At 45.3% G+C, this 27,965-nt stretch overlaps 1 protein-coding gene across 3 annotated transcripts; it reads left to right on the forward strand.

Moving 5' to 3' along the window:
* Positions 1 to 27,851, forward strand: LOC138799689 (vitamin D3 hydroxylase-associated protein-like). Of its 3 annotated transcripts, none has more exons than XM_069981192.1 (15): positions 1 to 306; positions 7,895 to 8,008; positions 8,099 to 8,242; positions 8,358 to 8,491; positions 21,210 to 21,416; positions 22,573 to 22,613; positions 23,355 to 23,479; positions 23,578 to 23,703; positions 23,804 to 23,901; positions 24,119 to 24,218; positions 24,305 to 24,348; positions 25,058 to 25,097; positions 27,011 to 27,119; positions 27,209 to 27,354; positions 27,605 to 27,851. In XM_069981192.1, exons 1-15 carry the CDS (start codon positions 142 to 144, stop codon positions 27,719 to 27,721), a joined length of 1,710 nt encoding a protein of 569 aa, XP_069837293.1. In that variant the 5' UTR covers positions 1 to 141; the 3' UTR covers positions 27,722 to 27,851. The 3 variants fall into 3 exon arrangements, 2 of the variants coding, with proteins under 2 accessions (XP_069837293.1, XP_069837292.1); XR_011364297.1 differs by lacking the exon at positions 1 to 306 and adding an exon at positions 1,052 to 1,599 and having other exon boundaries at positions 27,247 to 27,354; positions 27,605 to 27,693; XM_069981191.1 differs by lacking the exon at positions 1 to 306 and adding an exon at positions 1,056 to 1,599.
* Positions 27,852 to 27,965: the final 114 nt, after the last annotated feature.

A 27,965-nucleotide genomic window follows, 5' to 3' on the forward strand; every position in this document is an offset into this window, starting at 1 on the left:
CTCTGATTGGTAATCAGGCAGCCCAGCGGGCATTTGCCCGGCCTGCCAGATTACCAATCCGGGCCTGGCCTGGCCTCCCTCTCCCATCTGTTTCCTTCACTGCTCGGCAGGGTCGGGCACACATCACATGACCAGACTCTCATGCTGGAGACAAGCAAAGAGCCGCATAGGCAGGAGAGGAGGGGGAGGAGTCTGCCTCTGAGGTCACATGTGCCGGAAGGAAAGGGGAAGCAGTGTAGAAGAATTACAGCGATTCTGCTCTGCAAGGAACCCTGGCTGGTGGGCGGGACCTCTCTCTCAGCCGAGGTAATTACATTAGGAGGTCGGCCCACCAGAGGATCCTCCGTGGCTCAGTCCGACACAGAATGTGGGTGCAGTGAGATGTAGCTACCATGGTGGCAGGCCCGGGCCCCATAGCAACTGCCTTCCCTGCCTCCATGGTAGCTACGCCACTGGCTAAACGGCAGAAAGGATCAGAGCCGGTACTGCCAATCCCACCTGGACAAAAAACGAGGCATAAACACTATATCCCATGTAAGGTAATTATTGTGGGGCTCAACTTCAAAGATAAAAGATACTTAATCATAATATGTGTGTGGAGATGAAAAGAATTTTTTTTTGTAACTAAATTCAAAAAGTTCTTTACTTTATTCCAATATCAGTGTCACAGGTAGAGAATACAGCGTGCTATGTGGGTGGGACCACAATGAAATTATAAAGTACTGCAAATAATTCAGTAACACAATAAAACTGCAATGTGTGAACACTGCCTAGATGTTCTGCAACAGCTTTGGGCGGGGAATAGGCAGGGTGGGGGACTGTGATCATCAGCTGAGGAAACGCAATGCATTCTGGAACCTGTAGTACAGATCTCATAGACTTCTATGGGGGAATCTGTGCCTTGATCCCGTTCAAGTTATGACATGTCCTATTTTTTCACGGAATGCATTGCGGATCCGGATGGTGCAGGCTGCTGCCGTGTGCTCCTGAATCTGATCCACAGCAGCTGCAGAGATCCCTCTGGGGATTAGGAACAATTACCCAAGTTGCCCCTCCCCTGATAATTGGTCTCGGTTTACTGGATTTGGTCAGTAACCGTGCGGTATGACTCCACCTCTGATTTTTGCCCGCTTTTATTTTTTTCTGATATTTCCTGTCAAAAAAGTTGCAAAAAATTCTGTAGCTTGTGGCACAACCCTGTGACTGTGTAAACAGCAGTGAAGGAAGTGCCTAGCATAGCTATGAGGGTGTGACTATGGGGGCATGGCACCTTCCTTGAATGTCCCTCTTTGCTCTCAGCAAAAGTTGGCAGGTTTGGAGTCTAAAACACAGATGACCTTGATGTCTGCAATGCAATCAGTACTTTGGAGCTGAATCATCAGACTGTGCAGAATGCAGGTGAAGATGGCTGCTGTCCTCTCTGAGCACCTCCTGGAGGGTAAGCTCTTGGTGAGCACAGGCTGCATCTTGGCTGCATCTTTACTTGTCCTGAGATGGAGGAAGAGACGGCAAATCCGCAGAAGAATAGAGGAAGAGAGGAAGAGGAGGGAGGAGAGCGTGCGGCTGATGAGGAAGGCAATAGAGAAATATCATGAACAGGTACTGTGGTAACCAAGAGGTGTTAGGTGTTCCTTGCAAGGGCAGGTTTTGTCGTACTGTTGTAGCACTTGTCACGGGACTCAGAGTGGTATATACCCTCCCTGGGTCGCCACACACCTGGAAAAGGTGTGTCTGCCCTGGTGTTGTGTTACAGTGCAATAGAGTAAGTACAGAGTCCAGAGTACTTAAAGGGGTTGTCCAGCGGAAATTTTTTTTTCTTTCAAATCAGAAAGTTATATAGATTTGTAATTTACTTCTATTTAAAAATCTTCCCAAGCTACTATATATCCTGCAGGAAATGTTGTTTTATTTACATTCACAAACAGTTCTCTTTGCTGACATCTCTGTCCATGTCAGGAACTGTCCAAAGCAGCAGCAAATCCCCAAAGGAAACCTCTCCTGCTCAGCACAGTTCCTGTCTCTGCCAGAGATGTCAGCAGAGAGCACTGTCTGAATGTAAATAAAACACCTTCTGCAGGATATATAGTAGCTTAACCCCTTAAAGACAGAGCCCATTTTGATTTTTGCGTTTTCGTTTTTTCTTCCTTGTGCTTAAAAGGCCATAGCACTTGCATTTTTCCACCTAGAAACCCACATGAGCCCTTATTTTTTTGCGTCACTAATTGTACTTTGCAATGACAGGCTGAATTTTTGCATAAAGTACACTGTGAAACAGGAAAAAAAATAAATGTGTGGTGAAATTTTAAAAAAAAAAACCGCATTTTGTTTATTTGGGGGAAATGTGTTTTTACGCCATTCGCCCTGGGGTAAAACTGACTTGTTATGCATGTTCCTCAAGTCGTTACAATTACAACGATATATAACATGTATAACTTATATTGTATCTGATGGCCTGTAAAAAATTCAAACCATTGTAAACAAATATATGTCACTTAAAACCGCTCCATTCCCAGGCTTATAACGCTTTTATCCTTTGGTCTATGGGGCTGTGTGAGGTGTCATTTTTTGCGCCATGATGTTTACTTTCTATCGATACCTTGCTTGCGCATATACGACTTTTTGAATACAATTTTTCTGGATTTGATGCGACCAAAAATGCGCAATTTTGCACTTTGGGATTTTTTTGCGCTGACGCCGTTTACCGTGCGAGATCAGGAATGTGATTAATAGTTCGGGCAATTACGCACGCGGCGATAGCAAACATGTTTGTTTGTTTATTTATTTATTTACTTTTATTTATAACCTGGGAAAAGGGGGGTGATTCAGACTTTTATTAGGGGAGGGGGCTATTTATTGACACCAACACTTTTTTTTACTTTTACACTTATACTAGAAGCCCCCCTGGGGGACTTCTAGTATAAGTGCACTGATATCTCATAGAGATCTCTGCAGCATAGATTTGCTGCAGAGATCCAGGAGATAGGCACTCGTTTACTTCCGGCTGCTGCAGCCGGAAGTAAACGAGTGCCGAGTCGGGGACGGCGCCATCTTGGAGCGGTCCCCGGCCGGCTTCAGACAAGGAGATCGCTCCTCTGGGACAACGTCCTGGGGGAGCGATCTCCACCACTAGACACCAGGGATAAGCTGAATCTGGTAATCGGATGCAGCTGTCATGTTTGACAGCTGCATCTGATTACTGTATTAGCGGGCACGTCGATCGGACCGTGCCCGCTAATACCTGCGGTCCCGGGCTACAAGCGGCACCCGGGACCACTGCGGTTCAGAGCGGGGTCGCCGCGCGGCCACGCTCTGAACGCCCTTACCGGCAATAGGGCGTAAATATATGCCCTTTGTCGTTAAGGGGTTAAAGTGACTGTACCACCAGGCCCAGGCTAAAGCACTGGAGGCGGGCCGACCCACCCTTAGTGGGAAGAAACCCCAGCCCCTCCGTGACATGACTCCATTAGAATCAATGGAACCCTACCATAGAGGGGCTAGGGTTTCCTCCCACTATGGGTGGGTCGGCCCGCCTCCAGTGCTTCAGCCTGGGCCTGGTGGTACAGTCACTTTAAAAGGGTGCCTTTACACAGTGAGATTTATCTGACAGATTTTTGAAGCCAAAGCCAGTAATGTATTTGAAAAGAGGAGAAATATCAGTCTTTCCATTACGACCTGTTTTCTGTTTATAGTCTGTTCCTGGCTTTGGCTTCAAAAATCTGTCAGATAAATCTCTCTGTGTAAAGGCACCATAAGTATGGCAAGACTTGAGATTTTTAAAGGAGAAGTCTGTCGAAAACTTTAATTACGGTATTATATTGCCCCCCCAAAAGTTATACAAATCACCAATATACACTTATTACGGGAAATGCTTATAAAGTGCTATTTCCCCTGCACTTACTACTGCATCAAGGCTTCACTTTCTGGATAAAATGGTGATGTCACGACCCGACTCTAGAGCTGTGGCTGCTGGAGAGAATGATGGCAGGGGGATGCTCAGTGTCCCTCCAGTGCCCTGTGTCCCTCAGTGTCCCCCTCCCATCATCCTCTCCAGCAGCCACAGCCCGCACAGCTCTGGGAGTCAGGTCGTGACATCACCATGTTATCCAGGAAGTGAAACCTTGATGCAGTAGTAAGTGCATGGGGAAAAAAACACTTTATAACCATTTCCCGTAATAAGTGTATATTGGTGATTTGTTATACTTTTGGGGGGCAATACAATACTTTAACAAAAATTTTCACCAGACTTCTCCTTTAAATAGAAGTAAATTACAAATCTACAGTATATAACTCTCTGACACAAGTTTATATGAAAGAATTTTTTTTTTTAAGCTGGATAACCCCTTTAACCAGATAAACAACTTTACGTGCACGTTATTATAAAGCAACAGTACAGTGCATTTTGGTAACAAGTTCACAACAAGCAGTTTTGTCTAAGTAGTGCAGAACTCTGTCAGGGTGACTGTGTGACTTTACTTGTGGATAGGTAGAAGAGGATACTCATATCCAGGAATACGGCCTCAGTCTAGGCCAAACAGTTGGAGTTAATCCCTTGAGTTATTCCAAAGTGATCGAGCAGTAGTCAGCGGGGTACTTTGGTGAAACAGCAGCTTCTCCAACACACTGGAGATAATCTTGTGTCAGCTGACAAAAACGTAGATCAGTCCCCCTAGATGTAGACAGGTTGTCCTGTAGTGTTTCCCTGCACAGCATGATGTATCAATATCATGCCAGGAGTGGGGAAACCATTTGAAACTGAGCCGCGTGGCTCGGTCACTACAGTGCCATGGAGATACGTCATGCTGTGCAGGTAAACACTCCAGGACAGAGATTCCACGTCCGTGCCCTCCGTTATTCACAGAGCGAGCATGGATTGTGTGAATACGGCCTTATATAAAGAGCCTAGACACAGCAAATACCTCAGTGCTGACAAAATGAAAGGAGAACCCAGCAGTGGCACATAGATTTCAGGACACTGCAGGTACAATGGGCTTTATGGGAATGTATCACTTAAATTTTCTTTTAGGGCCCATTCACACTACGGATTTGTCGCAGAGATTCTGACGGGAACCTCCGTCCACAGACTCCAAGCCAGATCCCTCCTGCTATGTTTTTTTAATGGGAGAGCTCGCGTGCAGAGAGTGGAGGCGCCCGAGCCCTCCCATTCTATGACATAGCAGGAGGGATTCAGTGGCAAATTTGTAGTGTGAACGTGCCCTTACTAAATAGAACCAGATACTGAAACATATTTTTTTTCTAATATATTTTTTTTACATAGTTATCGGGGCTGTCATCACGGCCGAGATGTTTTTGACAGCATTTAGTGACATTAGTGCAACTATTGGACATCACATGTGCAGCGAGCCGGGGTAATGGGAAGTGAGGGGAATGAGGAGAGGATGATGGTGATGGTAGTCTCTCCTGAGCGTGGCGCTGAGCTCCTCTGTGAGGGGATGCACTGAGGGCTGCAGGGGGAGAGTGTGCTATACCTGCAGGATGGCTGGAACTTGTCACGGTCACAGGTGGGCACGAGGGCTTCTGCAGATACAGGGGGACTCTCTGGCGCTTCCCGGGTATCTCTCTCTCTTCTGTGGCTGCTGCAGCGGTTTCTGTAGGGGGGCTGCACCCGTGTGTAAGGTGGTCGGTGGTGTGGACCTGTAGTTCCCCCGGGGCCAACCCCAAAATACTGCTGCCTGGTAATATGGCCCTTGATGGTGGTGTGGTGCAGGTGGACCAGACAACAGGGAGACAAGGAGGGAGGCAGTGTAACAACAACTCCTTTACTGTAAGACTTGCAGGTGTTACAGTCCTTTAGCATACAGTGATGAATACTGGCGGCTTTGACTGAGCTACTGTGCTTGTGAGAGCCTGGTGGTGTGTAGAGAGACGACCTGCCTTAGGTCCTGGTCTGCCAGTACGTGTGGGACGCTGGTGAGCACTGTGATCCTGTGGACTTCTCCCCAATGGTGCTTGAGTCTGCTTCTCCCCTCCCTGTCTGCCAGGGAGCTTCCTGCAAAATTACTGGGCCGGGCCTTAGGCCACAACTTTCGGGTCCCAGAGGATCCAGGGGTCCTAGTCAATCCTACCCCCCGAATGTCAGGAAGATGGGTGCCAAGGCCTAAGTTAACTCAGCTCCCCTTACAGCCAAGTCTCTCCACTGGGTGTCTGTCTTTAGGATTCCCACTGACTGTATATGTGCTGGCCCTTTCCTGAGGGGGCACCTGACAAACTGTCTCTCAAGGTCTCTCTTTCTCTCACCTCCAGCTGTTTGTTCTCTTGCTGCTCTGTGTAAGATCTTTCTCCTTGTTCCCCTCAGCAGCTTTTCTCTCTGTGGTGATCTCCTGAGGTGATGTTATTCCCTCTACAGCTGGTCACTTGTCTCACTAGTCTCTTGTCTCAGCTAAACACTGCAACAGCTAGCCTTATATAGGGGGCCTATCTGCATAACCACACCCCCTTCTAGCAACTTCCAAGCTTACCACACTACCTAAGCAGTTCCCACTAAGGTCAGTAGATGTCGCTGTAGTGTGTTGTGTGCAGTGCAAAGCATGTAACCCATCTCTGCCTGCCAGTTACTGGTACAGAGAAATACAAATAACAGTTTAGACAATAAAACACTTGTTTACAGGTGCCATCCTCAGCCCAGCCACAGGAACCATGCTCTGGTACACTACACATGCGTCCGTGTTTTGCCACCATGGTTGTGACTTAGACTTGTCTTCTCATGTCTTGGGGGGGGGGGGGGGGGGAGTTAAAGTGCAAGGGAGCAGAAGGCTTTAGCTGTGCTCCCTGGACAACCTCATCGACGTAGATGACAGTAGACCGGACCTGCCCCCTTCAGATGAATGTGAAACATCACTTTACAGCAGCCTCCTATTTATCGTTACAGACAGAACAGGAAGTCTCAGCTTTTTTTTACACCTAGTGGTGAGAATGAAAACTGCAAGATTTCAGGATTATTTTATAATATAAATAGTGAAATGAAAAATTAGAAAGAAACAGTCTTAAACAATATGATAACAGAAAAACTTGATTTAAACAATAGGCCATATTCTGATAACAGATTCCTTTTAAACATGTCACAGGGTTATATGATGAGCAGCCTCTATACATGTTATAGGGTTAGATGAGGAGGGGCCTCCATACATGTTACAGGGTTATATGAAGAGGAGCGACCTTTATATACGTTTTAGGGTTAGACGAGGAGGAGCAGCTTGTATGCCTTTTACAGGATTATATGAGGTGGAGCAGCCTCTATACATGTTACAGGGTTATGTGAACTGTTAATAACCAACTTCACCTTCAGCAGAATTATTTACCCCAAGGCGGATGCCCACTCATGACTGAACAAGACTGATGGGAGGTGACAGGTGTGGCATCTCACTCACAGTTCATTCTTGGCATCAGACTGTAAAACAATTGGCTGATAACTTGGCTGAAAAGCTGTGCAATTAGGGCCCTATTACACGGGACGATTATCGTGCAAAAAATCGTTATATCGTTCGAATTTAAATGATCGTTCTGCGTAATTGCAGGCAAATCGTTCGTGTGTTGTTGACCGTTTATTTAGATCTGAACCTAAAATCATCGTTAATCGTTTGCTGTAATTCCACATTCGTTCGCTCTAGTTCCGCATTTTTTCAATGATCGTTCAGTGTAATTGCACATTGTTAATTGTTTTGCTGCGAGCAGTTGGAGCAAACGATCATAGTAACGATCATAACTAACGACTATCGGTCTGTGTAATATGGTGAACGATTTTGGGTTAACGATAAACAATCTCGTTTGCGATTGTTTATCGTTAGTCGTTAATCATTAAAAATCGCTTTGTGTAATAGGACCCTTAGTTTAACATTGATAACACTGTGATGGCATCTCATAACAGTTTTTCTTCCAGAATCCTGGAGTGGATGGCAGGGGGATCCTGGAGCTGACCTTACCGGAGCTGAGCCAGAAGCTTAGGGATGGGGCCCTGACCCCTGAGAGCGTCCTCTACTCCTACATAGAGAAGGTCAGTGGCTATATGTTCTCATGTCTCAGGCTCAGATATAGGGGTTCTGGTTTTTCATGTCTCTCAGATATGGCATTCTAATTGTTGCAGGCCCTAGAAGTAAATGACGACCTGAATTGTGTGACAGTTTTCCTGGGCGACTGTGAGTCACAGCTGAAGGGGTTGAGGGATTGCAGCGTGAGGGGCCCCCTGTATGGCATCCCGGTCTCTATAAAGGAACATGTTGGCTATCAGGTAATAGCTGCTCTCCAGGTCTGAACTTCTTCTCATGTGATTAGATTGTAAACTCTCCAAAAAAGGACTGTGGAAGATTGGGGGGCAACTAACTAGATCTGGGGTGCATTTTCAGGGTCACCCCTCCACCTGTGGTCTGGTTCAGTATCTGGATGTCCTGGAGGAGGAGGACAGCTTCATTGTCAATGTCCTTAAGAAGCAGGGGGCCATCGTTTTCACCAAGACTAATGTACCCCAGACTTTGCTGAGGTGAGTACAGGGTCTGAAGTAAAACAACCTCCCCCCTATTAATCCATCGATACTCTGGTATACAAATGCAGTGTCCCAGAACAGCCCTTCTCATGCTCGCACTTGTATTATAACCAGTTCTGTTCTGGAAAGCTATGGCCCACTGCAAACTGCGTGTATTGTGTTACCCTTTTCAGTATTCAGGTCTGCTATTCCATTCATTTCTTGTATATCTATTCAGGTATCAGTGCCTAATGGTATTATGTCGCCCCCCCCAGTGGTCAAGTATGGTACTTCTCATGTATATTTCTCTGTATGTGCCTAATGGTGTGATGATGCAATGGCTGGATGTCACGTGACTGTGCCCTGCTTCCATGGTATTTCCAATGGTCATCGAGCTTTGGCTGGGGTTACCATGTGACTTCCTGTTCTACCTCAGTCTTGTCCTCCACCTTCAGGGAGACAAGTGTTTTTGTCCTCTCTCCCTGCTAAGAGAGAGGCCTGCGTGTGCTCTGCTGCTCCAGTCCACTGGCTGTGTTCCTGTCTCAAGTCTCAAGATTCTCATCTGGGTGTCGATTCTTCAGTTGTTCCTCTCATCATCTTCTCTAATCATCAACAGCAAGTATTTCATTCAGGTCTCATTCCACCCAGCATCTCAACTTCAGTTTCACTACTACTCCCATCATTCAGCACGCTACTCTTACAGCCTATTGCAGCATCACCCATTACTCTGCTTTATTCAAGATTGCCTTATTCCCTGTTGCATCCGGAGAGACTGTTGCTACTAGTTACCACTGTTACAATAAATATACAACTACCGTTGTTTCTGAACCTTGGCATTGGTGTGATAATTGGTGCCCTGACTAAGGACAACGAGGAATCGCATGCCCAGTATTCCCGCATGGTCAGGAGTCCGGTTTCCAGCTGTATCACCCTTGTGCCTACACCGTGACAACGCTATACCCTGCAGCTGCACCGGTTCCTGCCTGTTAGCACCATCTACCCCCTGCCTCCTCTGTGGCCCCCGCCCCCCCCCCAGTGGCATTCTGACTGGCCCCCCTGTCTGTGGCTCCAGACTCCCCCTCCTCTCTGTGGCACTTGACACCCCCCCCCCCCCGTGGCTCCTGGCTCCTCCTCCAATTTCTCCTCTCTGTGGCTTCTGACTCACCCCTCCTCTCTGTGGCTCCTGACCCTCCCCCCCTTTATGTTCTTCCCAACTCTCCCCTCCCCTTGCTTCTCTCTGTGGCCTCTGACTCCCCCCTCCCCTGCTCTCTTTGGGTATGGGGGGGGGGAGTCTACATAGTTTTCCCACAAAAGTAGGAGGATAACTAGAAATACAGTATATGTCTATGCTGACCCCACCAGAACAACATCTCTTTGTGAAAAAATACAGTGTTAAAGCAGCATAAAAGCAGTACAAATGCTCCTCAGCTCTCCCCTAATCCAGGCCTGGATTATAACATGTTAAGGGGTGTGAGGAAGGGCTGGTACTGTAATAGGTGTCCCAGTAGTATGAAATTTTCTTTATTTAGCCCATGGGGACCATATTTTGGAGAATTTTGTATGTGATCTATGTTCCCAATACGCCAATTCTTCTAGTCTATAGATTTGATCGATTTTTGCATTCCAGACTTGTCCATTCAGTTATTTTCAGAGATAAAAGTTGTTTATAAAAAGTGAAAAGGAGACCTAAAGGCGGCCTTTTTTTCCCCTCATTCTTATCCGCTCTTGATGTCTTAAATCCTCTACTCTAGGTCCACTCTGACCATGCTCAGCTCCCTCTTCTCCCCTCCCTTTTGTTGTCACAGGACATATGATCTCCTCTGAGGGGGCTGGGTTAGCTGTCTATTGACTTAGTAACCCGAACCCCAGGAGACATTATCTGCATCATCTCCATGCACCTGTGCTGTTTGCATAAACTTACATGTGTCCCTGAGCCTAAATTTCTGTAATATAAAAAGTTATAGTTCGATCTCTGCTTGCTGTCAGTGAATGCAGGCATATGTACCTGTCTTTGTGTAACAGCTCTGTGTATTGTAAGTGTTATATATGTTCTTAGAGTCTGGATGGAACTAGAATGTTTTCATTCACAATCAGCAAGCAGAATTCTAAACCTACACAACACCCCCTGGTAAACAGATGCCCGTTATGCAGCACATAGCTACATCATGCACGTGTCAGCTCTGCTACATAATCAGCTAGTATCATAAGCAAAATTTGGGGGGTGCAGGGGGGGCAGTGGCTCCTGGGCCCACACTGGCAGGGGCCCACTGAGGTCTCAGAGGCTTAAAGGGGTTATCCAACGCTACAAAAACATGGCCACTTTTCCCCCTACTGTTGTCTCCAGTTCAGGTGCGCTTTGCAATTAAACCCTATTTACTTCAATGGAACTGAGTTTCAAAACCCCACCCAATCTGGAGACAACAATAGGGGGAAAGTGGCCATGTTTTTGTAGCGCTGGATAACCCCTTTAATGCTGTCTGCAAAAGCTATTTTTTTTTGCAGACAGCCTGCAGAGCGATGAGGAAGGACCTGTGGTGACGTCATAAGGGGCGGGGCTGAGAACTGGAGAGGATTCTTGTGGATGAAGGACCTGTGGTGATGTCATGAGGGGGTGGGGCTGAGAAGATGCTGGTGCATGAAGGACATGTGATCATTGTCCTCTTATATCTCCTCCTGTAATGTGATAGAGAGATAGATAGAGAGATAGATAGAGAGATAGATAGAGAGATAGAGAGATAGATAGAGAGATAGATAGAGAGATAGAGAGATAGATAGAGAGATAGATAGAGAGATAGATAGAGAGATAGATAGAGAGATAGGACAGATAGATAGGACAGATAGATAGGACAGATAGATAGGAGATAGATAGGAGATAGATAGGAGATAGATAGGAGATAGATAGGAGATAGATAGGAGATAGATAGGAGATAGATAGGAGATAGATAGGAGATAGATAGAGAGATAGATAGAGAGATAGATAGAGAGATAGATAGAGAGATAGATAGAGAGATAGATAGATAGGAGATAGATAGGAGATAGATAGGACAGATAGATAGGGGAGATAGATAGGACAGATAGATAGGAGATAGAAAGATAGGAGATAGAGAGATAGATAGATCAGATAGATAGATAGGTAGATAGATAGGTAGGTAGATAGATTGGTAGGTAGATAGATTGGTAGATAGATAGGTAGGTAGATAGGTAGGTAGGTAGATAGATAGATAGATAGGTAGATAGGAGATAGATGATAGATAGATAGAGAGATATAGGAGATAGATAGAGAGATAGATGATAGATAGAGAGAGATAGATAGGAAATGGATATCTAGCAGCTCATCACATATCTTGGATTGTAGATGTATGATCACAACCAGCTCACCACTGTAAATTTTTTTGTGGTTCTATATGTTAAATGTACAGAAACTTCTTACACTGCTCTTTATCCTTATTCACTATGAGTAATGTAGAACAATATTCCCTTTATTATTCAGAAAGCCTTGTCACCTGCTGAGGTTCCCTATGGGTGAGGTTGGTTGGGGCCCACTCAGACTCACTCGCCCCCCCCTAGGCTGAACCCCTAGCTACGCCCCTGGCTAGTATGGAATACATATTGGGGTGATGTGATGCAAAATCAGTGAAAAAACAGTCCTGGGTTTACTGTGCAATAGTAATGATAGCAGTGGGCAGGAAAGAAAGTTAGGGGGGCAAGTACACAAGTGGACCAATCAGGGAGATGCATAATCGGACATGGAATTTCCTATCTTGGTTATAGTTCGGCTTTTAGAAAAACTTATAACTCAGGAATGGCAGCAGCTAGAAAAACAGTAGCTCAAAATACGTAGGGGGACTTGGTGAGTAAGACCAGCTAGCATTTCATTTTTTCACTCTTAGGTGGTTACCCCTTTAAGTGCTGCTAATATCGTATGAAAAGATATCAAATCTAAGCTGGGCATATTGGTGAGCGAGCATATCTCTTCTATGGTGAGTGGTAAACCATGTAGGAAAAGTTGAACAGAATGCTTGTTAAGTCTCAATGACAAGGGGTACGTGCCCTTCTTTGAAGGGTCAGTAGGGGGGAGAACATCTCTGAACACCTGTAGAATAAGTGAGGGAACAGAGACGTATTTGGCTAGTGTAGCTATTAAGGTCCAGACCCGAAGCATTACCTTGGTGAGCATGTGTGAGTAATAGACGAAGGGTTAAAAATAGTGGGTGTGTTTAGAATAAGTTACCTTATAGGTATGGGGGCCATGTAGTCCTCAATGGAAATTCATACTTTTTGTTCTGACTGGCGTAACCAGTCCAACACCCTATTCATATGCACTGCCGTGTAATAAGATTTTATATCAGGTAAACCTATTCCGCCCTTAGAGTCTGGTCTCATAAAGGTGGAGTAAGCCATCCTGGGGCGTAAAGATTTCCATATAAATTTGGAAATCATGTTGCGTAAGAATGTAAAGAAGGCTGAAGGGATGGAAATCGGCAGTGTTTGGAAGAAGTACAGTATATTCAGGATGATCAAGCTTTTCACCATATTTATTTTAAAGCCTGAAATATGACCAAGAAAAGCAAAAAGGCATTCTATGAATTGAAGGGATGACTCCAAATTTGAGGAGATCAGTAAGATATCATCAACAAATGCTGAGGCTTTATATTCCCTAGATCCGACAGTGATACCTTTAATTTCCTGGGGTTCTCTCATTTTTTATTAGGTAAAGTTTCAATTGTGAGAAGAAACAAAAGAGGGGACAGTGGGTATCCCTGGCATGTGCCATTACTTATGGGAAAAGAAGGGGAGGAAGTATTATTAACCAAAAGCTCATGGTATGTAGTATAGATTGCGCTAATGAATATTTGTGGGCTGTAATCATAAAAGGCCAACTGATCCTGTCAAAAGCCTTCATGGCGTCTAATTCAAGAAGGACAGAGGATATTTTTGTTGTTTGTGCTAGGGAAACCAATTGTAGGACTTTATACATGCTCTCCTCTCCTTCCCAATTTGGAATGAAGCCGACTTGGTCGGGATTGATAAAGTAGTGATAATCCAACAGTGAAATGTTCTAGTTGAACCTCGAACAGTAGTGGTGTTCAGTTCGAGGTTCGACTCGAACTCGGACTTGAACCCCATTAAAGTCAATGGGAGATGTTGGGGTTAATTTTGACACCTATATGTAGTAGGAGAAACTGTAGGGGGGAATAAAATACTGCATTTCTTTCAAGGGATAAGTGGAAAAGAGGACAGTGGCATAGCTATAGGGGATGCAGAGGTACGGGGCCCTGCGGGGTACTTCACCTCTAAAACTAACAAAAGGGAGCTTTTACCCACTCAGGAAAACTTTAACCACCAACTCCTCTGTACGAAACATCAATATATCTAACAGATGAAGACATTATTTAAAAAAAAAAATTGTTCTGCTACGCAGACTGTCAAAGATAGGCTCTGTACCCACTCAGGATAAATGTAACCACCAAATCCTCTGTTCGAAACATTGATTCATCTAACACAGTGCTTCTCAAACTTTTTCTACTGGAGCCTCACCCAACAGACCAAGGCAATGCCTGGGCCTCACCAGAATGACCAAGAGGGTGCCAGGGCCTCACCAAAGTCTATTTAAAAGCTGAAAATAATGCTAGGGCTACCTTTTACCCATCTTCCAAGCTAGATACTAATAAAGCAAGTACTAAATAAATTAATAATTTTGCTAAAATTGAGATTTTTGCAAACAGCAAAAGGACTGTGGAGATTATAGTAAATTTTCTGAAAACTGGCTCCCCAGCTGAGCCTCACCAACAACTAGGGGGCGCCTCACTGGTGAGGCCCGCCTCACAGTTTGAGAAGCACTGATCTAACAGATGAAAATATTATTAAAAGGAGTTATCCAGTGCTATAAAAACATGGCCTCTTTTCCCCCTCTCTTGTCTTCAGATTGGTGGGGTTTCAAACTCAGTTCCATTGAAGTAAATGGAGCTCAATTGCAAACTACACCTGAACTGGAGACAAGAGAGGGTGAAAAGTGGCCATGTTTTTGTATAACCCCTGTAAAAAAAACAATTGTTCTGCTATGCAAACTGACAAAAATGGGCTTTTTTGCCCACTCAGAAAAAAATTGACCACCAACTCCTCTGTAACAAAGATTGATTAATCTAATAGATGTTGAGATTGATTTTTCAAAAAATTATTCATTAATGCAAACTGACAACAAATGGGCTTTTTGATGTAGTGTAGTGGAAATGTGTAATTCACATTTTCAAGAAGACATGTTTTAGTTTACTAGTCAGTGACATCGGCAACCTGGGCAACAAAATGGTCAGAGATCCACGCTTGATTAATTTTTATAAAACGTCAAACAATGTCAAACGATCCACATTGTCAGTGGATAGATGGATTTGTTTGTCAGTTATCACCCCGCCAGCTGTGCGTTCCGAGATAACATGCTGGCTGCTGTGTAAGATAACACTTCTATGGCTTGTTGAGCAAGCTCAGGCCATTCATCCAGTTTTGACACCCAGAAGTTGAATGGGTCAAGACAAAGTCCAAAAACATCGATGTTGAAGCGCAAATAGTCATGAACCATGGTCTTAAGGTGGTCTCTGTGTGTAATAATGCTGCCCTGCCTTGCCGACGTTGGTAAGGTGGTAAAAATTGATTGCCATATGTCACCCAGTAGGGTTCTGCCACACTGCCTCCTGCTGCTGCGACTACTTGTGATTCTACTGCTGCCGCGTTGCTGATGCTGTTCCGCCGTGACATTAGAATGTGAAGACCCAAAAGATGTCTTGAGTTGGTCAATGAGCACTGTCTCAAAATCCTGCATTCTACTATCAATTTCTATGGGTGGAAAGAAATTGCTCACTTTGGTCTTGTAATGTGGATAAAGGAGGGTTGCCACCCAGTATTTGCTGTTCAATTTTATTGCCTTGATGCGTGGATCATGTTGGAAGTAATGTAGCATCCAAGCTCATGTGTGAGATGTTACCGTGATCTCCCAAACTTCGTGGGTCTTCTTCCTTTTTCTTCTTCCTCTTCCTCCTCCTCCTCCTGTAATCTGGGCAAACCTCTTAACAGTGAAGAGGAATCAGTACCGGTGGTGTCCACCCCTGCCTCCTCAGCCTCCTTCACTTCTTTTTCCTGACCGTCACCAGAGGCCTGACTAGCCTTATGCGCTCTACTGTGGGAGCTGTATTGTCGCCCTGCACCCGCCCTCGACCTAGAACCAGTGCCTAAAGTAGACCTATACAACTGTGAAACAGTTGGGTCCTCTACATCCTCCGGTGAGTAAGGTTCCTTGTCTGCCTCCTCCTCTGGACGCTTGTTCCAGTAAAAATATCATCAGAACGGTGATACTGACATGGGCATTGTATTGACTGACCATTTTGGTGGCCTCTTCAAAACTGGCAAGGATGGTGCACAGATCTTTCACCTGTCTCCACTCTCTATGAGTGAACACCCCGAGGTACGTACCACTTCTAGTCAGGTCATGCGACATTTCGTACTGCATAATGGCATTACGCTGCTGGCACAATCGCTGGAGTATGTGGAACATGGAATTCCAGCGTGTTGCCACATCACAGATGAGACCATTGACGGGTATGCCCAGATCCAGTTGCGACAATGCCAGTCGTGCTGAGCAGGGTGCGAATGTTGGAAGTGGGAGCTAAGCCTCAAGCCTCAAGCCTCAAACCTCAAGCCTTCTTCAGGAGACCGTGAACACCAGGGTAGCACTTAGTAAATTTCTGCACAACCAGGTGTATGACATGTGCGAGACAAGGCACGTGCGTAAGTCTGCCGATATTAAGGGCAGCACGGAGATTGCTTCCGTTGTCGCACGCCACCTTACCTGGTGCCAGGTTCTTAGTACCTAGCTAGTGGTCGGTCTGAGTGCGCAGAGCCCTCCACAGCTCTTGACCGGTGTTGACGGTCTCCAAGACAAATTAATTTAAGAATGGCCTGGTTTCTCTTAGCACGTGATGCTACCTGTCGAGGTTGGGGATCCTAGCTGTGCACCATCCCACCAGTTTTGGAGACTGTTGACGGAGACCCAGAGGCACCAGAGGCTGTGTCAGCCACCAAAGTCCCCCAGTGAGCAGTCAGGCATATGTAACGACTTTGACCGTTCTTACTAGTCCATGTGTTTGTAGTCAGATGGACCTTGGTGGACACAGATGCAGCCAAGGCGCTTAATATATTTTCCGCAACATGCTGAGCCAGGGCAGGGACAGCTTTTCTTGCAAAGAAATGCCTGCTAGGCATCTGATACTGGGGACATGTCAGGGCCAGAACGTGTCAGAAGCCATCTGTGTCCACCAGGCGGAAATGCAACATTTCCAAAGCCAACAGCCTGGCAATGCCGACATTAAAGGGGTACTCCAGCGTGGGGGCAGTTTTTCGCTGGGACTGGGGAGGAGGTGGCCGAGGGAAAAGCGGCGGGTCCCACATCGCAGCGCTCCGGTGCCCGTTTCCGGAGGTTTCCGGGTGTCTGACGCGGGCCCAAGACGTGACGTCTCAGATCCACTCAGTGAAGGAGGCGGGATTCTAGTTTGACTGACTATGATGATGAAGAGATTTGTGACCGTGACTGAGAGGAAAAGAGGACTGATTCAGGGTCTGTTAACCACTGAAGAACAGATTGTCGACACATGTTCACTAATAAGGCGCACAGGAAACCGAGCAAGAGAGGACAGGCCTAACGGTCCTGCTGCTGACGATGCTCTTGCTTGTATGTTGGTTGGAGCACTAGAAGTAGTACCTTCTATACTACCTCTATCTCCCCTTCCTACACCTGATATTACTCGCCTACCACCTCTGGTTCTCACCATGTTCAGAAGATAGATATTATATCTATGATAGAAGATACAAAAAAAAAACAAAAACAAATCTACCCACGAAAAATCCACGTAGACAAATCATATGTACGATTAAAGGGGAACTCCAGGTACAGATTAAAAAAGCATATGCAGATTAAAAAAGGATATGCAAAAGCATATAGCATTAATTACCTATCTATCCCAGTTTTGAAACCAAAAATCCATTTGTTTGGGGAAGGGGGGGGGGGTTGTTCTGTATTGTCTTTGTCCTTCCTGGTTGAGCAGTTCCCAGAATGCAATGCTTTCCCTCAGCTGATCATCATAGTCCCCCACCCATCACAATCAGTAAAATTAGTGCTGCACCTGCTTCTGGCCATTCAGAGATGGTGGATCACTGAGGGGATTGGGGGATTCAGCCAAGCCTCCTGTGACATCACGCCCTGCCCCCTGTCTGCATCATCAGCCTGCACTCAGCAAACACACACCATGTGAGACAGAAGATTGGACATGAAAGATTTGTCTCCTAAGGGGGGATAGCAGAAGGAGCAGGAGACTATGTGAATTGGCACAGAGGCCATTTTTTTCACTTCCTGGATTTTTATCAGCTACCAGTGTGGCAGAACCGCACAGATATGGTAATACATTATATAGACACATCTATATAACTTTTAATGTACTTTTAATAGAAAACAAGTTTTTCTTATCCGGAGTTCCCCTTTAATTAACAGATGTCAAGTATTCTGTATTTTTTGTTAATGGACAGAGAACGTATGTGTGATCATAGGAATACAGCTGTAATCACTGAAAAAATCCCCGTACACAAATCAGATATACGATTAATTACTGGGTATAACAGATGTGAGCACACCAAAATACACTTTTCGGCACTATGTATAAATTTGCAAATCCAATATGCAGCCTGCAATACCAAAGCTAACTATTGCTGTTACGGCAATGCTGTCTATGGACAGGAAAATGCTTGTTGCAAAAATGCTAGTCTAAACTTGCTAAACACCCCACTAATCTCACTAATCTCACTATCTGTCTAATCGGAATGGCAGCATGCATGGAAACAATGAAACACTGAGAGAGCACTCTATCCAGCACAGTGAGTGAGCTAAAAATGGCGTCCATAACACATCACAGTAAGTTTTATATAGGATGGTCATGTGATTTTAGCAGCCAATGAGACCCCTAGGCCTCACCAATGACGTTTCTGACAGTTTTGTGTGGTCTGCACTGATTGGCTGGAACAAAGGCGCTCAAACGCTAACTTGAACTCGAACGCTAACTCGAACGAACATTAAAGTGTTGGATTTAGTTTGAGTTCAAGAAAATTGAGATGTTTGACTCGAACCTAACTTTTCTCGAACAGTTTGTTCAACACTATTGATAAGGTAAGGGGGAAGGTTCTGGAGCCTAGACGCTACTAATTTGTCAAACAGTTTGAGATCAGCGTTAACCCCTTCAGGACCAGACAAATTTTCATTTTTGCATTTTCGTTCTTGCCTCCTTGTGTTCAAAAGACCATAGCGCTTTTTTCACCTACAGACCCACATGAGCCCTTATTGTTTGCACCACTAATTGTACTTTGCAATGCCAGACTTAATTTTTCCATACAATATTCTGTGAAACCAGAAAAATATTATTCGTGCAGTGAAATAGAAAAAAAAGTAATTTGTTATCATTTTGGGGGGATTTGTTTTTACGCCATTCGCCCTATGGTAAAACTGACCATGTTATGTATGTTCCTCAAGTCAGTACGATTACAATGATATGTAACTTGTAGCATTTTTATTTAGTTTGACAGCTTTTAAAAAATTAAAACCTTTAAAAAAAACTAAATGGGGACATGTATCATCTGGCGTATCTTTGATTTTCGGCGGAAAGTGCCGATTTGCGAATATTTTATTTGCAAAACGGCCATTTTGCGAAAAAAATATTCGCAAAGCGGCACTTTCCGCAGGGTACGCCGGGGGGGGGGGCGGGGAGAATGTGTGGAGGGGGCGGAACGGGGGCGCGGACTCATAGTCCATGCGATTCATTATTTTTTTTCTCTCACAGTTATGCCAAAAACCTACTCCAGCCCTCAGCTCCGTAGCGCTGGAGATGCGGGGACATTTTTAAGTCCGGCGTAAAAAACATCGGACTTAATAAATGTCCCCCTAAATGTGTTTAAAATTGTTCTATTCCCAGCCTTATAACACTTTTATCCTTTGGTCTATGGGGCTGTGTGGGGTGTCATTTTTTGTACCATGATCTGTTCTTTCTATTGGTACCTTACTTGTGTATATGCGACTTTTTGATCACTTTTTATTACACTTTTTCTGGATTTGATGTGACAAAAAATGCACTTTGGCGGGTTTTTGCGCTTACGCCATTTGCTGTGCGAGATCAGGAATGTGATAATTTAATATTTTGGGTGATTATTCACAAGATGATACCAAGTATGTTTGTTTATTTATTTATTTAGTTTTATTTATAAAATGGGAAAAGAGGGGTGATTTAGACTTTTATTAGGGGAGGGGATATTTTATTAATAAAAACACTTTTTTTTCACAGTATACATGAACTTTTAGTCCCCCTGGGGGACTTTCAGTATAACTGCAGTGATCTCCCATAGAGATTACTGCAGTATACTTTATACAGCAATCATCAATCAGATCATTGCTGTATTACACCGCTCTGCAGCAGACCAGAGGAATCGAATGCCAAGCCGTAATCAGCATTGGAGCGATGCTGAGTCCCGGCTTGGTAAGCAAAAGGGATCTCCCCTCCGCGATTGCATCACGGGGGGGAGATCCCCCGCTAGACACCAGGGAAAGGGGGCCAGTAATTCTTTTAAATGCAGCTGTCAGTTTTGACAGCTGCATTTAAAAGTATAATCGGTGATCAGACCACACCCGCTAATATCCGTGGTCCCAGGCTACACATGGCACCCGGGATCGCGGCGGTTCAGAGGGGGGTCCCCGCGCAGCACCCCTCTGAATGCACCCTCCCGCATCAGGATGTACAGTTACTCCCGATGCGGGAATTGGTTAAGAAATGGTCTGTAATTACTACTAGTGCGATCACAACCATCTTTGGGAATAATAGAAATATGGGCCATTAATGACTGTTTAGGGGAAAAGGAGAGCCATTTAGGGCGGAGTTGAACAGTTTGGTAAGATATGGAATCAATGTAGATTGGAAAGCTATGTAGTAAAAAGGGGGGGGGGGGGTTCTGTCCAGGCCGGGACACTTATTTTTGGGAATAATTTTCAATACCCGTATAACTTCCTGTTTGGTAAATGGTTCAAATAAAGTGTCAGCCTGTGCTGGGAAAATATAAGGTAAGAGTATATGCAGATGTAGTAATTCTAACAGAAAACTCTGTGCTGCAGGCTCCATAGACTCCATTATATGCTCGGGTAGATTCTGCTGTCCGCCCAAAGAATTCAGTCAAGAGTTTTTGGTTAGGTGCAGCTTCTGATGTGAGATGGAAGGAGTATTGTTGATATCTAGGATATATTAATTCCAAATAGTATTCGGAAAATGCCTTTGCAATCGATTCCATATAATGAATTCATTGGTCGTTAGGGCTTTTAATTAATGGAATGTGGCTCCTGATTCCTAAAGCACCTCCCCATGACTCCTGACCCCCCCAAACCCAATTGGCTCCTTACTTAACCCTCTTCTCTCTGTGGCCCCTGACTCCCCCTCCCTTTAACTCCTGACCTCCCCAAAACCCCACCACCCCTTCCCCACTGTGGCTCCTGACTCACCCCGTTCTGTGTCTTATGGCCCCACCACCAATAACATGGATTTTGACTATCCCTCTGGTTCGGATTGACTCGAGCATGCTCCAGGTTTGCTCATCTCTACTTATGACCCCCCAAATACCAACCCTTCTTTAAACTTTATAATTCATCCCATCCACATTTCTCTTCCAGCGCTGAGACCAGTAACCCAATATATGGAAAGACATTGAACCCCCATAACAAGACCAAGGGGCCCTCAGGGTCCTCCGGAGGGGAGGCAGCACTGATTGGGGGTGGAGGCTCCATACTTGGCATTGGCACAGATCTTGGTGGCAGCATCCGTCTCCCATCTAGTGCCTGTGGCATTGCTGGATTTAAGCCAACTCCAAACAGATTGAGGTAAGGACCAGGAAATCCATTGGATTCATATTACATAAGGGGCACATGGTGGGTAGTGGGGTCGCTGCACGGTGGGAATGTGACAGCATAGTCCATTTGATTGGCAGCCTCCATCTTGTATGGTCAGTGTGAAGATGTGACTAGAGGGGTGCATTATTTTTATTACCTCACAAGCTTTGCTGGTGAGGACAAATTCATGCACCTCTTAGTGAATCTGGAAGGGCTATTGGGGGCTGGGACTAATTTAAGATCGGCGTACCAGTACCCCGGTCTTCATAAATGTCCCCCCCTGTAGAGGTTTAAACAGGTTGGTCGTTAGAAGAGGAAAGGTCATGTGACCAAAGTTCCATACATCCTTTACACACAGAATTCACCAGTGGAGGCAATAAAAAGCTAAGTTTTAACCCAACAGGTTATTTATACAGGTAAGGGCCAAATTGCACGGGACAATTATCATTCGAATTATCGTTACCTCATTTGGATATAAACGATAATTATTCAGTTGAATAGCAGTTAACGATTAAACATCGAACGAGAAATCGTTGATCGCTTAATAAGACCTGGACCTATTTTTATCGTTACTTGTTCGCAAATCGTTCGCATTGAATAAGAGGTCGTTTGCAGTAGCAATGAACACAATATGACAAGACGACCGCAAGAACGATCATAAGTAACTATTATCGTTCCATGTAAATGGGTGACCGATTTCAGGCTGATCGCAATAGCGGTCAGTTGAAATCGTTTATCGTTAACGATTATGCAAACAATAATCGTCACATGGAATAGGGCCCTTAGACTCACTATACTCAGATACAGACTTAGACATTTACAGAGAGCCACACAACAACTTTATACCACAGTAACTAGGGCATGGGTACCGGGACACTGCATGTACATCCTCCGCACCTTTTCAAGTCACAAGCCATTCCTCCACCCATAGAAGGAGCAGATCTCATACACTGCAGTTAGACAGTACAAGGCTTTCACACAAGTATCATCAAATGATAATGGAAGGGTTAGGTCTATGCAGGATTTCTTGCTGTTCAGTTTGATGTCCAACTGCCCTGATCTCCCCCAGGAAGGTGCAGGAAGGTGACATTATGTTGCTGCAGGACAGTGACATTATATGGCTGATAACGTTTCCTTTATGTCGCAGCACTCATGGCATCCGTCCCTGTATCGATGGAATGACTGCAGGTAAAGATGGGGTATTTGGAGTAACGGTGAAATCTTCTAGTGTTTGGGATATTGGGATAGGGGTTACTGGTTGTACACTGGCTTCTGGTTACTATAGGGAGATTACAGCACATCCATAGCCACAGGGTATATCGAGCTGGGTTCTTTCTCAGTGATGGTATGTTGGGTCCTTGGTGTAGACTGATGGCAGTGCTAGTGTCTGTAGGGTTATGCTGGCTTGTCCTAAGTGTAGACTGGTGGCAATGATGATGTCTGTAGAGTCATGGGGGGTCCTATGTGTAGAATGATGGCAAGATCAGCGTCTCCAGGGTCATGGTGGGTTGTTCTATATGTAGATTAATTGCAGAGTCATGGGGGGTCCTATATGTAGACTGATGGCATTGTGCTGTCAATGGGGTGTAAATTGATTGTAGTAATGGTGTCTGATTAGTAATGATTAGAGGTCCTCTGTGTAGATTGATGGCAATTATGGCATCTGTGGGGGTTCCTAGGTGCAAACTGATGGCACTGATGTGTCTGTGGAGTCATAGGGGGGGTCCTATGTTTAGACTGATGGCATTGTGGTGTCTATGGGGTTCTGGTAATAGGTCCTAAGGGTAGACTGAAGCAGTGATGGTGTCTGTGGGGCCATGGTAGTGGGTCCTAGGTTTAGCCCGATGGCAATGATTGTGTTTGCTGGGTCACGTAATGGGTGATAGATGTACTGTAGACTGATGGTAGTGATGGTTTCTCTTGTTTCAGTGCCGTTGTGTGTCGGACCAATGGCAAGAGATATAGACAGTCTGGTGCTGACCATGAAGGCTTTATTGTGTGATGAACTTTTCAAGCTGGACCCCAATGTTCCCCCACTTTATTTCAATGAAGAGGTAATAATGGTTTATTCAGGTCTGTCCAGTTATTTGTTATCTTATGGATGCACTATGTGTCGTCTGATCGGCCCTTCACCTCACTCCTTGCTCTGCAGAAGTTCTCCTCTGTTATTCCTCTCCGCATTGGATACTACGAGGAGGATGGATTTTTCCAGCCCAATCCCAGTATGAGGCGAGTTCTGCTGGAGACCAAGAAGCTTCTGGAGGAGGCCGGACACCAGGTGATCCTTAATCCTGTCACTCTGTTTTTTGCATCTCCTTTCTCTATAGTGGATATTTTTTCCTAATTTGCTCCTCTGTAACACTTTGCCTTCTCCTCAGCTTGTTCCCTTTACTCCTCCACGAGTGGACTTTGCCTATTACATGTTCCTGAAGACAGCGTTATTCAGTGATGAAGGGAAAACAGTAGGAGACAAGTTGTAAGTGATACTCAATGCAGCCAGAATCCTGCATCTTCAATGGTGGAGACCATGGGGCCAGCAGGGATCACATTTGTGTGATCACAGTGATAGGAGATGCCAATTGCTACACAACATTAGGATATTCTCCATTACAGAAACCTTCATCATATCAACTTTGTTGTATTGGCGCCCTTCCCACAAGGCCGCAGCTTTAAAACATCTATTTCTGTTTCAGTAATAACAATATTGTGGACCCCAACATGGAGGAGAGTCATCGACTCTACAAGATGTCAAGTGGCATGAAGCGGTTCCTAGCCTTCTGTCTGCGGCCTATAGTAAGTACAGGATACGGTCATACAGCAATTGAGCCTCCCCCGCTTTGTCCATATAATAATATAATAATGTTCCATGTGTTCCCTAGTTTCCTCGGATGTCCAGGACTCTTCTTTCTGCTGTTGGTGCCAGGTGAGAATGCACTGCGCTTCAGTGGTTGGGAAAACCATTGAACCCAGATGTCTTTGAATCTACAGATGGTCCTTCAAGTAAGCAGCATTTACTGCTAAAGATAATTAGGGCCCTATTCCACTGGACGATTATCGTTCAGATTATCGTTAAATTGTTCGAATCTAAACGATAATCGTTCGGTTGAAATGCAGTTAACGATTAACGACCGAACGAGAAATCGTTGATCGCTTTATGAGACCTGGACCTATTTTTATCGTTGCTCTTTTGCAAAACGTTCGCTTTGAATAAGACATAGTTCGGTCGTTCGCAATAGATACGAACGCAATAGCGAATAAATAGCGAAGAAAAACTATCGCAATTACGATCATAAGTAACGATTATCGTTCCATGGAAATGAGTAAACGTTTTCAGGTCTTTCGCAATAGCGGTCGTTTGAGATCGTTAATAGTTAACGATTATGCAAACGATAATCGTCCAGTGGAATAGGGCCCTTAGGCCATATTCACACGGCCCTTTTGAGACCCTTCTGGGCTTGGTCTGGCAGGATATTTTCCCTGCAGCGGCTGTGGTGAATACCTGGTTTATCAGATTGGCACAGCACATATTGTCCTTCTCTATGACCTTGATATGCCCTAATACAGTACGGAAATCACTAAGGGGCCACTAGTGTATCTTTTCTCCATTTAATATGTTTCTTCTGCCCCTTCAGGACAGTAACAAATTGTTGGCTGGACCAGACAGCTTTGCAGGTATGTGCTGTATACAGGAGGTGTATACATGAAGGGAAGAAATCTCCCAAGAATCCTTACAAAGCTTACACCCAGGGTTATATGACAAGCAAATATTCAGATGGTGTGTAGTAAGGATCCCAGACTGTGTGAGATGTGGGTCCCAGATGGTGTGTAGTGAGGACACAAGACTGTGTGAAGTGTGGGCCTCAGATGGTGTGTAGTTATGAGCCCAGACTTTGTGAGGTGCAGACTTTGGATGGTATGTAAGTGAGGAACCTTAATGGTGCATACCGTGAGGTGTGGGCCCTGTATTGCAAGTGTGGTGTCCCACCACAGGTGTTTCTATTGGTTACACCCTTCGTAAAAGCCTGTACTGTTAAGAGTAAGTGGTAATGTAGTAGTACCAGAGTTTTGCCACAAGATGTCTATACTACAAGTATGTATACCTAGATATTGCACGGCTGTAGCACCCAAAGGGTTATTGTTTGTTTGTGTACCACATGAATCTGCACACTAATGAGAGTTCTTTCTTCTCTTCACCTATAATCTCTCTCTTTACTTCTGTACATGCACTCCTCACCCCCCCCCAGCACACCTTACAGGGGCTGTAGGAGGGAAGTCACATGGGTAGAGGAAGTGTAGGGTCTTTTGCCTTTGGATTCTGTAGAGGAAGGACGCAAGCTAGAATGCTCTCTAAAGCAGTAAAGTCTAAGTTGTGCAGTCTAGACGTAGACCAGAGCACATGCAGCTAGCTGCAGTTTCCTCTCAAGTAACCTCACTCCACACTATGCAGTGTTAAGCTTCAACACAAGAGGACAAGTCAGGGATCATCCTAACTCACACCATGGTCAAGGAGAAACACAGTACAGGACAGTATCCATAAAGAAAAAAGGAACTGGATAGAGCAGAGTTGCTAGAAGCTATGAACTCTATCTCGCAGCGTGGGTGTCAGCAGGGAACCCTCAGCATTCCGCTCATCCCAGGAAACAAGGTCTGGGGCTTGTGTCACCCTCTAGGATGGGTCACTCGACATTGGTGGGCAATAGGTGTTGCAAAGACCAAAGAGTCAAAACACAGGCACAAGTATTCTCTCTACTCTCAAGTATTCTCCTATCTTTACCTCCAAAGTTCCGGCAGAGCACAGTACTACATTGGGTCAGGACTCTCTTGACATCCTCCTCTCTACTCTTCTGATCCTCTATTTCACCTCTCATCTCGCAACCCAGTCAGCACGACTGTACTACTCCTTCTACTAAGTAACTTATCTAGTGTAAAGTGTCATATCAAGGCAAAGCTGTATTATTTGCTGCCTATCTCAAGTATCTTAAGAGTAAACAAGATTGTATTTATGCTAAAGAGACTCTGTGATTCCTTGTCAAGCACCGACACAGCCCACACACCTTCCTTGGGTCATCTCCACTTTCTGTGGGTGGCAGTGCCAATAGTCTAGGTGGGTCACTACTCCACTCGGGACCACCGTGATAAGTACCCAAGGGACCCTGCAACAACCCGGCAGGTCACTGTACACAGGGGAACAAGGTATAGCCAGCCCACTTCAATAAAAGCAGGTTTGCCACCATACCTGTGTGCCCAACCGGAACTGGCGTCACGACACGGTGGTAAAGCTATATCTCGGCCAACCACCATAGAACTGGTGTCACACCTAATCATGTGGCAAGTGACTGGCCGTACCTCCACACCTGGGGTGAGTTCCACACATGTAGTGAAGCCCCCAGAGAGAGTGTGCAGAGAAGACTCTGTCCCTGAGGGGAACACCCATCCAATCAGCTTTTTGGTGGGATTTATCTATGTAGCTTCTGAAGACTCATGCACCTTCATGGCTTCACGACTACAAACAAACCCTGTGTGAATGAGCAGAAGAGACCTCTTTCTATGTTATTGTCAGTTCTTGTGGTTTCGCCCTCTTCCAGGATTATCAGACAGAATTTATCAGAGAGTGGAGGAAACTGTGTCTGGATGTGGTTCTGTGCCCCATGTTGGGTCCGGCCTTCAACATCGGTTATTATGGGCGACTGCTCGGTAAGCATGTATTGCCCTCATCAGCAGTGGTGTAAATATTTTCAGTCCCTTAGATAATGGAACAACACTGACCCTATTTGCACCCTCAGCCCCAATCTCCTATACCATGCTCTACAACATCTTACAGTTCCCGGCTGGAGTTGTCCCTGTTGGTTCTGTCACTGTAGATGATGAGAAGGACTTGAAGCATTACAGAGGGTACAACCATGACCCCTGGGACAAGCTCTTCAGAGAGGTGAGTTCAAGGCATAAGGGGAGGGGCCATTGTACCTCATGGGAGTAGTAGTCCTGCATCACTACTAGTGACTCTATTGGGAAAGCAGAACAGATCCTTGATGGCTGTCTTCCCTGTCCCATCTGGATGGATAGCTAGGTAGATAGTGTGTCACATCTGCCTCCTCTGGTGACTCTCCCTGTATAGTGGTGATACGGGATGTCTCTCTTCTGCCCCCTCTAATAAACCTCTGTACGCACTTTCTCTGCAGGCAGTTGCAGATGGGGTGGGCCTTCCCCTGTCCATCCAGTGTGTGGCGCTCCCCTACCAAGATGAGCTCTGCCTGCGCCTCATGAAAGAAGTGGAGACCCTCAGCCGCCGGCCCTGATCATGGACTGTCTGATGGGGAGTCGCGTATATCATTCGATGTAGTGGGCCACAAATGCCTCAGTTTATCTGTCAGGGAGTTGATGTGTTACATATTATATGTAATAAATACTCATCAATGTTAGAGATTAGGATTTCTCCTCATGTGCTTTACCTACAGCACAAACAGCAAAAACTTGGGTGAGGTGATGACCTCTGCTGTCTGCTCCCTCATAGTGCCTCCTTTTTCCATGGAGACACATAAT

This window comes from Dendropsophus ebraccatus, chromosome 8, assembly GCF_027789765.1.
Source record: "Dendropsophus ebraccatus isolate aDenEbr1 chromosome 8, aDenEbr1.pat, whole genome shotgun sequence".
Classification (NCBI taxonomy): Eukaryota; Metazoa; Chordata; class Amphibia; order Anura; family Hylidae; genus Dendropsophus; species Dendropsophus ebraccatus.